This window comes from Dendropsophus ebraccatus, chromosome 2 (genome assembly GCF_027789765.1).
Source record: "Dendropsophus ebraccatus isolate aDenEbr1 chromosome 2, aDenEbr1.pat, whole genome shotgun sequence".
Taxonomy (NCBI): domain Eukaryota; kingdom Metazoa; phylum Chordata; class Amphibia; order Anura; family Hylidae; genus Dendropsophus; species Dendropsophus ebraccatus.
The window spans coordinates 50,075,655-50,088,579 of NC_091455.1; the positions used below are offsets into that span (position 1 = coordinate 50,075,655).

A 12,925-nucleotide genomic window follows, 5' to 3' on the forward strand; every position below is an offset into this window, starting at 1 on the left:
ACAAGAATGCATTTTCTATAAAGTCAAGTACCTTTCAGGACGAGGGTTATATCCCATGGACTGTCTGTCTTGTCTGTCATATTTTAATCTGCTGGTATTGCTGTCATCCACATCATTATTCAGATTTAGTCTTAGGGGTCTTCTTTCTGATTCTATGTCTCTAGAAATGTATCGGGGGTGATCCATCCTGTCATTGTCTACATCTGCTCTCCTTATGAAGGGATCCTCGGTTTCAGTCTGATTATCTCGTCTCCCAGCCCTCTCAGCTTCAGACCGTCGTTTATTGAGGAGCTGCTCATAAACCTCCATAGAAGTGTAGGCATCCCTTTTGGGGACTTCTTGGTCTCGACTTGATACTGGCACTGATGGGTACGATTCTGGTTTTACTCTGTTCTGATTTTTATTATTCTGTCACACACAAAAAAGCAAAAAGAAAAAAAAAATATATATATATATTACTGCTTTTAGAGGACAAAGACCTACATAAGAAAGCTTCTTTCAGAAACACAAATGGTGTTTGTTAATAAAATATTAATGGGACATTTCATTGAAATCATAGGCCTCTTTCACTGGACGTGTGAATAAGGCCTTATGATCGTTTTGCAGTGATTACCAGCACAGCCCTGCATAGTTCCTGCCACAAACGTTTCTAGCAGCAGAAGTGCCCATGTTGTCCCTTACTAAAAAAAAAAAAAAAACATGATGAAAAAAATGGATAAATTAAAAATAAAAAGCATTCACTTTAATGAAGTTATATTAGGGCCCGTTCACACTATGGATTTGGCGTGGAGATTCCTCCGGGAACCTCTGTCCACGGATTTGCCCACCTTTGAGTGGAGAGCGGAGGCGTGCAAGCCCTCCCATTCAAAGACATAGCAGGAGGGCTTCGGCGTGGAGTCAGTGGACGGAGGTTCCCGGCAGAATCACTGCCAAATCCATAGTGTGAACGGGCCCTTACAAAGTAATATAACTTTAAAAAAGCAATGTATTAAAAAAAAAAAAAAAAAAAAAAAAAAAAAAGTACTCCCTTAAAAGTAAGAATACATAACTGGGCTCCACAGAATCAGCAAACCATAGTGATTTTTTTATATTTTTTTTGTTTTACCAGAAAATATTTTTCCTCCTCGAGAGCTTCTTTATGTAGCCTTGCCTGCTCCTCATCCTTCATCCTAAGGAATTGATTGTATTCTCTGTTCCTCTCAAGGCGCAGTCTTTCCTTAAGTATAAAAACATCATATATATGAGATAAAATGTGGATAAAATCATAAACAAGTGACAAACAGGAGAGCAAAGAGTATTGCATGTACCCAGAGGCAAAATATACAAGTTAGGCTTCATGCTGCCCCAACCATGGGCGATCTAAAACTGGGACAGGCTCCCATAATATAAAACTGGGACAGGCTCCCATAATATAACCATCTATAAATCTTTCTGAAATAGTGCGGCCGAGAACAAGTTTCCAAATCCTGGGGCTGTCTCCTCTCCGCTGGCCTGGATTCATAGGTCTCTCCCAATACACAAATAGGCAGAGATTGATTAATCAAAGCCCGCTTGGAGATCATATGGTCAATGTAACTATTTTAGAATATTATCTTCCCATGTAAAGGGTCTTTATGTAAAACACAATGTGGAGACCTTACCTTGGCTGACAGCCGCTCACCAATGGGGAGAGACATTCCTTGAGTGTGTGGATCTACTTGACCATTAGTTCTTAGGTGCTTCTAAATGAGAAGAGAGCTTTATAAGAAATGACTGGCCATACAGTGTTATTACTTCATGTGCAGATACTGGTACAGAGGACTACAGGACAGATTACATTAGAATATAAAAATGTACGTAGCCACAGCCTTCATAGCTCTGGGAGTCGGGTCGCGACATCATCATGTTGTCCAGGAAGTGAAGCCTTGATGCAGTAGTAAGTGCAGGGAAAAAAGCACTTTATAAGCATTTCCCGTAATGAGTGTATATTGGTGATTTGTATAACTTTTGAGGGGCAATACAATGCTTAAAGGAGAAGTCTGGCAAAAATTTTTATTTAAGTATTGTATTGCCCCCCAAAAGTTATACAAATTACCAATATACACTCATTACGGGAAATGCTTATAAAGTGCTTTTTTCCCTGCACTTACTACTGCATCAAGGTTTCACTTCCTGGATAAAATGGTGATGTCACGACCCGACTCCCAGAGCTGTGCGGGCTGTGGCTGCTGGAGAGGATGATGGCAGAGGGACACAGGGCACTAGAGGGACACTGAGCATCCCCCTTTCATCATTCTCTCCAGCAGCCACCATTTTATCCAGGAAGTGAAGCCTTGATGCAGTAATAATGGACTGGTTAAAAAGCACTTTATAAGCATTTCCCATAATAAGTGTATATTGGTAATTTGTATAACTTTTGGGGGACAATACAATACTTAAATAAAAATTTTCGCCGGACTTCTCCTTTAAATAAAAAAAATTGCTGGACTTCTCCTTTAAAGGGGCTGTCATACAAAGAATTTTGTTTATAATGAACATATGTTTGTATTTTCACTTCAGCAAAAATATTGCTATCACCATATATTCCAGGAATGTTAGTATAGCGCCACCTGCTGTATCTTTTCAATAACTTTATTGTGTCCACCTCAGTGAATGTGCAAAGGTAGGCATACATATTTAGTCTTCTGCTCTCTTCTCCCCTGAGTATGTGGAAGGATCCCAAGGAGCCAGATGTCCCTGAAGCTGCTGCATCTTCTCTGCTTCTCAGCAGAGATTCTAAGTAAGTACAGTTGTAGTCTCCTCCTCTGCTGGGCAGAGAAGATGCTTTGGCAGCACCAGGTGTTGCTCTGGATACCTGTTGGAGAGCACAGAAGCAAAACAGGGGGGATAGATTTAGTAAGACCAGTTTGTGCCAGTCATAAACATCACCATAAAAAAACTTTTGAAATGTCAAAAGATTTTATCGGCCAGGGTCTGTTTTTAGACCATAACCAATCAGGAGAAAGATCTGAACGCCTCTCTCTGCTCCGTAGAGCTGTAAAGAACATTCTTTTTGGCTTACACCGCTCACAAATAAATACTGAAATTTGAAACCAGTAAAAAAAAAAATTAAATAATAATGATGAAGTATCACAAACCTCAAGGGTTATCATAATGCCAATAGATACTGAATAACTGAAATGGACATATATACATACACACACATATATAACAGGCAAAAACTAATGCCATTTGCATCATGCAGCAAGCTGCTATGTATTATTTGCTCACACAATATTGCTAAAAGCAACTACAGGGTGAAGAAGCTGCAGCAAAAATGGATTGTGTGCAACAGGCAGAATAATGATTGGCGAGTGGTAATAAGCCACGCAGTGAGTACACAAGCATTAGGCTGGGTTCACACTGCGTCTTAGGTTTACATTTCACAGACATGTGTTTATACTATTGAAAAGAATGAAAACGTATACATTAAACGGATGCTAAATGGATTATGGTGTATGCCATACAACAGAATCCATTTCCCATTGACTTGCAAAGATTAAAAATTACATCATAAAGATTAAAATGCAATGTACACAGTTTATCGCTGGACACAACAGTGATGACGACAGCGGAAAAAAAGAAAAAAAAAGACATGAAACTGAAATCAGTGATACAGAGACAAAAGTTTGTCTACCTTACAGCATAGGTGTAATTGTTTATGTTTTTATACGTTTCTATCCTTTTCATGGGAATAATAATGTGTCCGTTACAGAGGTACTCCAGATTAAAAAAAAATAAATTTCTTTCAAATCAACTGGTATCAGAAAGTGCCAGAGATTTTTAATTTACGTCTATTTAATCTCAAGTCTTCCAGTACTTATCAGCTGCTGTATGCCCTGCAGGAAGTAGTGTATTCTTTCCAGTCTGGAAAGCAGGAGAAGTTTTCTACGGAGATTTGCTACTGCTCTCAACCATTCCTGTCACTTACAGAGGTGGCAGCAGAGAGCACTGTGTCAGACTGGAAAGAATATACCACTCCCTGCAGGACATACAGCAGCTGATAAGTACTGGAACACTGGAGATTTTTTTAATAGAAGTAAATTACAAACCTCTGGCACTTTCTGACATCAGTTAAACTGAAAGAATTTTTTTCTGCTGGAGTACCCCATTAATTGTAAGCACAAAACCAAGAGTGAACCCAGCCTTTGGTCACCACACAGTGCAGGTTTGATTAATATAAATAACTAAAACAGAACAAACAAAAAAAAAACATCAAGACTTAAAAATCAACTGATTTTACTGATGGGTTTAGTACAAAAAAAAAAAAAAAAAAAAAAAATTGTGCACAAATGCATTGCGACACAGCTATTACAGCCATACATGAATGAAGCCAAACAGCAGCCTCCTACCTTTCGTTTGGCCTGAGCAATTTCCTAAAAGTCAGTAAAATACAGCACACTATTACACAGAAATAAAACTTTACTGTGGAGAAAGAGATCACAATAAAGATTCTTTGCTTCACAGTGGTCATTGGTGACTGCTGCATGGTTCTCCTAAACTGTCTTCAGAATATTTGCTGAGGTATAATATTAGGTTGCGTCCATCACCATCTTGTGATTTATTAAAAAAAAGATCTTGTATCATGTGACCTGGTTTAAATGACAGCTATCAAGTTGGTGAGTGCCGCAATCATTTATTTCTACTTTGTGGAAACACATTTGACTATGTTTGAGTGGATTGGATCTACATGTGAGTGGATGGCAAGTGGTGGTGCGACTGCTATATGGACAGACAGCTGTTTAATATGTATGGGGCTTACTGAGTCTTCCCTGACAGATGAAGTTAGGGGAGAAAAGGCTCAGTGATATTTAGTTTCAATTGCCCAATCCTTCTGTTCTAAGGAAGAATACCTAACTTCCTGCCCCTCATGCCTGACTTACAGAGAGACGCATGCAGTAAATAGGAGACATAAAAAGGTATAAAAACAGATATTTTTCTCAAAGAGATCAGTTTTAATATCAGTAATGACTACGGGTGTAAACTAGCCCCTCCTCTGAAATAAATAAATAAATATATTTGTATAGAGTATATACAGCAGGACTGACTAGCACTTAGTGAACCCCTTCCAGAGTACAGCTAGCATCTGCTGATCGCGGTTACCTGATTGAGGTATTTTCGATAATCTTGCCGTAATTCTTCCTTGAGTTTGTGCTTTTTTCTTTCATAATCTTCTCCAAGAGGTAAACTCAATCCATAGCCGGTATCTGAAAGGTATGGAATGATATCAGGGTAACGCTAAAATGACATCAATAAAAAAAAAAAAAAAAAAAAAAAAATCTGGAGCCCACTCTAGGACTATGATCAGACAGGTGAATGCAGACATTTTTGGTATCATACCTCCTGGTTGCCTCTGTACAACTTCTTTTTGAGATTGTCTGTTTGGTGGGATGTTTTCCTTGGCATACGTCCTTGGCTGATCAGCTACATGGGCATTCTCAAACCTTTTGCTCTGAAAAAAAAAAAAACACATGCTGTAGGTATATTCAGCCATAAAAGTCAACTACATACTGAAGATAAATTATTTCACTAAGAAAAGCAGGATTGAAGACTGGTATCATTTTTTTTTTTTTTTTTTTTTTTTTGCAGTAACAAAAAGTAAAGTAGTACAGTATAACAGTTCAGCTGGCATCTTGTAGATCACTAAGAAGCTGGACTGTTATAACACACACAGTGGTAGGCAAACAATGGAAATTAGGTAGGGTTCCATTGTTGCAGGGGGTCAGGATCCTGTAGGCTGCATTCTATTATGATCCTATGAGATGATGCGGCATAAACCAGCTTACACATCTTGTCTGCCCCTACACGTAATATGAAGGCTGTCAGCACAAGTAGTTAACTATATAAGTCTAGTTTTTAATCATTTGAAAATTTTATAAAAAAATTAATTTAATAAAACGTAATAAAAATTTAACATGAAAAACTGAAGAAAAAAGGGGAGGAAAAAGACTGCAGTGTTCCTTGGGCGCTGTTACATTGTGTGTTGAATATTCTGCTTGGAAATCTTGTGGACACGAGATCAGTATTGTGTAAGACATACATTCATTCTCTAGGATCTGCAGGCTAGAAACTAATTTGTTGGTAGTGACCATAATAAAATGTTCCTATGCGCCTCTCCTTCATGCAAAGTACATTACACATTCATACAAACATTACTGGTTGTATTGGCAATGCTATATTATCATTTCACTCTTTAAACAATGCGAGAGAAGTTGAGAACTTGATTTGAAAAATAGAAGAAAGTTAAAACAACAGTACTATAGACAAGAGTGTGATGGAATGTGGTAGTGCGGTGCATGGAGTACTAAGTTCTGCCCAGAGTGCATGTTCACTTTCAAGATGGTATCATACAGTTTATATATAGGAATATAATCTAAGTGGTATAGAAATATAGGTTAGACACTAATATATACAGGAGAAAGAGAAACAGAGGGAGACAGCCAGTCTGTCGCCTCTGTGTATAAGCAGAAAAGACAGCAGCTGCCTGATATACAGTGCTACCTTGGTTTAAGAGTAATTTGGATTAACCGCGTTTTGCAAGAAGAGCTCACAGTTTTTCAAAATTGTAACTTAGTTTAAGAGCATTGCTTTGGTTTAAGAGCTCCCTGTTCTGGGTGGGAGGGGGAGTGGGGGAGGGGCATGGTCTGCATTTCGTGGTCTAAAGCACTGTACTCTGACCCAGGAAGTCTCCCTCACTTTCCAAATCATGGCAGATCCACTTTAGGCTGCGGCTTACATCAGGGGACAGGACTGTGGAGGCAATCTCTCCATAGCTGTAACCCCTCTCTCGTCGGACAAAGAGTGCTGCTATACTGTGCCCACATATGTCCTGCTCATTCCTTCATGCTCCCTGCAGTCTGTCAGCCCTTGTGTTTCCCATCCTCTCCATTACTGCTACAATGTGCCTGCACTTACACTCAGCTATACACACTGCTGCTATAATGTGCCTGCACTCACACTCAGCTATACACACTGCTGCTATAATGTACCTGCACTTACACTCAGCCACTCACACTGCTGTATATAAAGTTCCTGTCTCTGTCCTCCTGCACAACTCTTATTCTTACTTCCTGATTGGTCCATACTGAACACACACCCCTTCTCCATTGCTTTCATGTGACCACACACCTCTGGCAGCAGCCCTGCTTCTATATTCTAGCCTGTTGTACTACACTACTGCATTATGGGGATCTGCAGTTCCATCCTGTATCTACAAACTGATGCTGTTTTTTCAGGTTTTTGCCCTTACTATACATTATACTCCGATTGCTATACTCTACAGTAACTTATAATATAACATATTCCGCTACTTTTCATTGTTTGTTTCATCTGTTCTACATTCTATTCAGAATAAAAAATCATTATTTTGGGGGTGTGGAACCATCTGTTTGCATATCAGTGATTTCTAATGGGAAAATTTGCTTTGGTTTAGGAGTGGATTTGGATTACAAGCACCGTCCCTGAACGAATTATGCTTGTAATCCAAGGCACCACTGTATATAGAAAAGGAGATTTAGATATTTCCAATATAGAGAACAAAAAGCAGCATGATATACAGCACTTCTCTCCTGTATAGTCAGTCTCTCTATATTAGACATAGAGGATATACAGAAGGGCCAAAAATCCTAAGCACAACCAGGTTTCCTAAGTATGTTCATGAGGGATGATACTTAAGATCTATACATATTTGTGAGTAGCTGTCCATGCAATCCTTTATGTAAAAGAATTGTGTCTTGGTATTTTTTTAGTTTGTCTAGCAAAAAAAACCCAAAAATTTAAATTTTAAATTAAAATGTAAAAATAGACTGAAAGCTAATACTTACGGTAATGGAAATCACTAAAGCAAATTAAGTTTAGGCAATATGCAAGCATGGATTTCTGGGAGCTTTCAGCTCTGGAGCCCGAAGATTTGTGAAAGCAGTGCAATAAAAGCGAGAACACAGGATCAGTATATGTAACATAAAAGCAACATTAGGGCTTCTTCATCTATGAGCATTAACGGGTTAATTTTCCATGCAACTGAAATCTTGCAGTATGCAAAATGTTGTTGTCTAGCACAATGCCTATGGAATAATGTGACTTCGGGGGTCGAAAAGCAAGGACTGTAAATGTCTGACCAACCGAGATCTTCTCTCAGTAAAAACAAGACAGACCGGCAACAGATGGGTGGTCAGGCTTCAGTGCAAAGGGTTGGTAATGATAAGACAACCCCCCCATCATCATAGCATCTTAGGTTCTTATAAATCCTGTAAATGGAAGAATTGGTTCCAGTAAATTCATGTGATTTTACAGGAATATCTCCTTGTTCCATCCATCAAACAAAATAAAAAGCAAATTTACCCTGATCTCCATGTACGGCGGATCCATCTCCAGCTCGGCCTTATCTTGTGCTAGTTTAACCCTTTGCTTTTCAAGGAAATTATCCAAATCGTCCCCCATTTTAAAATGGATTCCTATGAGAAATGATAAGACATTTAATAAGCAAAACTGTCCAAAACCAAAAGGCTCTCACACAAAACTTCACGATATAGACCCCAATAGTGGGGGGAAAAAAATAAAATAATAAGTCTATACAACAAGTTCCACATTTAAAGGAGAAGTCCGGCGCGGGGTAAAAATCATTTTGGACAGGGGAACATAATAAAGAAGGTATATTAACCCGTCCCGATGGCAGTGCCGCAACCCACTCCTGGACCCCACTGACAGTCTGCATCCCCCTTGCTGCTACATCACGACATGGCTGACAGGTGGCCCGTTTTGCTAGTCAGTGACTGGAGCAGGACACCACTGCAGTTAATGATTGGCTGAGCGGGCTAAATCCCACCCTTTGGTGACGTTTCAGCCAGGTCGTTACGTACCCCAAAGCCGGAGGAAAGTGACATGTGCCGGGGTTTGGGAACTTGGGGGTCCAGTAAGCATACTTTTTTTTTTTGTTTTCCCCAACCCCTGCCTGAAATTATTCCCCCCCCCCCCCAATCTGACTTCTCATTTAAAGCGACTCTGCACTTACAATCTGACCACCCCAAACCACTTGTACGTTCGAATAGCTGCTTTTAATCCAAGATCTGTCCTGGGGTCCATTCGGCAGAGAATGCAGTCATTGTCATAAAAACAACCTTTAATCCTGCATCACTGTGTCTAACGGCCGGGGCTTACATTTGTATATGCATTAGACTGGCACACCCTCTCTGTAGGAATGCTCCAGGCAGATTGCTTCCTATTCCCCACCTGTGTGTATAATGAACATGGGCTGGATCGTTAAGACACCTGTGCAAAGCTCAAACAGCAGTAAATGTTCCTGGATCATTCCTAATGATGAGGAGGGTGGGGAGGAAGGACAGAGAGGTGGTGCCAGCCTAATGCATATACAAATGTAAGCCCCGGACGTTAGACACAGCGCTGCCGGATTAAAAGTTGTTTTTATGACAATAACTGCATCCCCTGCCGAACAGACCCCAGGACACATTTTGGACAGATTGTGGGTACAGAGTCGCTTTAAGGAAACTAACAACAGGTTAGAAGACCTATACTCTGCTACTATGGTTTTCATTTCTACATTCCATAACAAATATTTTTTTATTAGCATAGCAATATGGGATAAAGTTGTAGTTTCTGCATGTACCATTTTGGCTACCTGTAGAGCAGATACAGTAAATATACGCATTTATAATTCATTTCAATATGGGGGATCAGCAATAAAACACCATTCTGTCAAGTTTTTCTTGGCTGACCTACACTAAGGGCCCGTTCACACTGAGCAAAAGTGGAGGAATTTCAAGCGGTACCCGGATGCCACATGAAATTCCACCTGTCCCATTGTTTCAATGGGATTTCTCGTGCACCTCCGCTCTACGCCCAAAGAATTGGCATACAGGGACTTTCATTTTTCTTATAATATACCTATATTGTGCGACCAGAAATATGGACCTGTTAGGGAATATTACTGGCACATCCTAACCAGTTTTTACATGAGATGGCCCTTTTGGATTCTTAATCTGGTCCCAGGCTTTGTCTGTAGCATCACTGGGGGTTGCAATCATGGTTACAAAGGGTGCAACTACAATCAGACTTGATCATGACATTAAGAGAGTTAAAAATCCATAAGAGGTAATAAGGCATAAAAACAAGTACATTTGCAATTTTGCCAACTCAAATTCTTTCCGGGTGTGATGGTGAAACTTGAACAGGGCCATTTTGCACAGTGTTATATATTATGTCATTTTGTTTTGTAAGTGCTATAAATCTGTGTTTTTTGGCTGATGAAAGCAACACTAAACACTTAGAAAAAAAGGGGAAAATATAATGTTCGCTGCAGTTCAAAAACATTTCCCTGCTAAGAGGAATACTCTATAGCTAGGTATGTCTTTACTGTCATTGGCTAATACAAACAGTGACATGATAGAAACCTCCGGTGGGGATTATCCAGTATCCCTCTAGCACTCCTGTGTGCCATACAAACACTTCTAAGCGGCTGTGTTGATCCTCCTGCCGAGGTTGCTAGGATGAGGAGGAAGCCATGCATGCAGCTGGATCTTGGCCCCTAAGACTCCAAGGCAACAGAACAACAAAAAGGAAGGCTGAGCACATAAACAATGCGGATGCCTCATAAAGCATCAATGGATGGGCCGGAGAGGCTGATTTCCCATACAACAGATTCTCATATCCACTACTAGATACAACTATGGGCCCTAATACTAGACTTTACTTCTCATCAGATGGTCACACACAGAAGAAACAGAAAAACAAACTACAGCATGAAATGTTATAACAATCCTCCAGGCAATGTACAGAATAAACTACCTGGACTGCAATACAGACACACACTGCCATTACACTGCCCGTAAACAATGAAGACAGCCACTCATCTATTGTGTAGGATGGGGCAGCCGAAGGTGCATTATAAGTGTATGGACACACTGTACGTGCCAATACCACAGCAACTAACAACCAGGACCCCAGCTTAGTGTATGGCCATATACTGAGGAAATTCTACAAATTTAACTCAGGGAAAAATCCACAGCAAAATGTAAGGTAGCAAATCTACAACAAATCATGCAGATCTGCTAGAGATTCTGGTGCTTACTGTTATGCTTAAGTGTCCAGCAGCGGCTTGTTCCCTCTATGCACTGAAAACCTAATAGTTGTTGGCCAAATAATTGAAATGTTTTGCTGACAGCTATTAATGGTGTATATTTTACTTTAAAGGCGTTTCCCACAAATAACAGTAACCATCAGTAAAATCATTGGGGCCATAACTGCTGGGACTCCTAATGACCAAGAGAACAGAAGTCCCACATCCCCCCAATCCTGCCGATCAGACATGTATATTGTTCCGAATCCAATGCAAGGAGACTGAGGGAGTAGCACTTGGATATCTAAGGCAGACCCATAGGAAGCAAATGGAGCAGCAATCGAGCATGCGTGCTGTCATTACATAAGCTTGGGGGACAAGGGACCCTTGTTTTCATGACCATCATTCAGATGCTTGTATCACCTATCCTATGAAATGGTGCTTATAATTTTGGGACAACCCTTTTATAAAGGTATGTACAACTCACACACTACAAACTCCACAGAACAAAAAGTACTCATGGTGCATTAAAGCGTCACTGTCGTGTTTTTTTTTGTTTTGTTTTTTTGCAGAAATCAATAGTCCAGGCGATTTTAAGAAACTTTGTAATTGGGTTTATTAGGCAAATATGCCATTATCTGCATTCTAAAAGACTTTCCCCAGGTCCCTCCTTTCTCTTATTCACTGCTCATTATCAGGAAATCTCAACTCTTTTACATCAGTCGGGCCCTGTCTAATCTATGGAGAGGGGAGGGGGGAGGAGAAAGGATGGAGATTAGTCGGCGGCAAAGAGCAAAGGTTTACACAGGGGAAGCTGTGTGAAAGCCTCTATTCAGAGGTCCGAGAGGTCAGTGCTAACTTCTGAGGAGATAGCCCAGTGATATAGCTGTAAATTAACTCTTTGTTGCCCTGTTTTGGTGCCTCATCTCCCTCCACCCCTCCCCTCTCCATAAGAGAACCATGAAGACAGGGGGAAGAGCTTCAAACTGCTTTTTCATAATAAAAATGCATTTTTCGGCTAATAAACCCAATTACAAGAGGTGGGGGCCGGCTGCAGTGAGCAGCCTGGCCCTCACCGTTAATGACAAGCTGCAGCGTTCAAGTGTAAGTGACAGTGTGCCTGCAGGGTCCCGATCGTTGTAACGGACCACCGGATGTCTCTCACCTGCCTCCGTGCGGTCTGATAAGCGCTCTGCTCACTGAGCCTGCCTATGGCATAGCAATGATCAATGTATGAAATCAAAGTACTGTATGTACAAGTCCCCCAAAGGGACTTAGAATGTGTTAAAAAAAAAAAAAAGTTAAAATTATTACACTACCCCAAAACCCCTCCCCCAATAAAAGTTTAAATCACCCCCCTTTCCCATTATATAAATAAAACATGTAAAAATAAATAAATAAACATATAATATACCGTAGCGTGCGTAATTGTCCGATCTATTAAAATATAACAAGCGTCATCGTGAACACGAAAAGAGGGAAAAAAGTGCCAGGATTACCAATTTGATGTTACATATAAATAAATAAATAAAATAAATAAATAAATAAAATATAAATAAAAAAAATTGTAATTAAAAAGTGATCAAAACGTCCGATCTTCACAAATATGGTATTAATAAAAACAAGAGATCATGGTGGAAAAAAATTACACCCAGCGTCACAATAGGCCCATTTTATTAATAATTAATTGCCAAAAAAAATATACATATATATTACATTAGAGAATCTGTGTAACCTGCATGTGGTTGTGTTCGGACTGACCTATAGAATAATTGTATCATGTCGCTGTTACCATATAGTGCATTACGTAGACACAGGAACCCCCCAAAAGTTACC

At 39.9% G+C, this 12,925-nt stretch overlaps 1 protein-coding gene across 8 annotated transcripts in view; it reads right to left on the reverse strand.

Moving 5' to 3' along the window:
* The window catches only part of CSPP1 (centrosome and spindle pole associated protein 1), a 65,264-nt gene that overhangs the window by 35,622 nt on the left and 16,717 nt on the right, over positions 1-12,925 (reverse strand). For 6 of the 8 annotated variants that reach the window (XM_069957514.1, XM_069957518.1, XM_069957515.1 and 3 more), the window contains exons 2-8: positions 8,359-8,471; positions 5,359-5,470; positions 5,122-5,225; positions 4,371-4,394; positions 1,641-1,721; positions 1,106-1,216; positions 32-408 (exon numbers count right to left, since the gene is read on the reverse strand). In XM_069957514.1, the coding sequence (XP_069813615.1) occupies positions 32-408; positions 1,106-1,216; positions 1,641-1,721; positions 4,371-4,394; positions 5,122-5,225; positions 5,359-5,470; positions 8,359-8,471 (922 nt within the window). Of the gene's footprint in view, positions 1-31; positions 409-1,105; positions 1,217-1,640; positions 1,722-4,370; positions 4,395-5,121; positions 5,226-5,358; positions 5,471-8,358; positions 8,472-10,424; positions 10,942-12,925 lie in introns of those variants that run through there. The other 2 variants (XM_069957519.1, XM_069957516.1) reach the window with 2 other exon arrangements.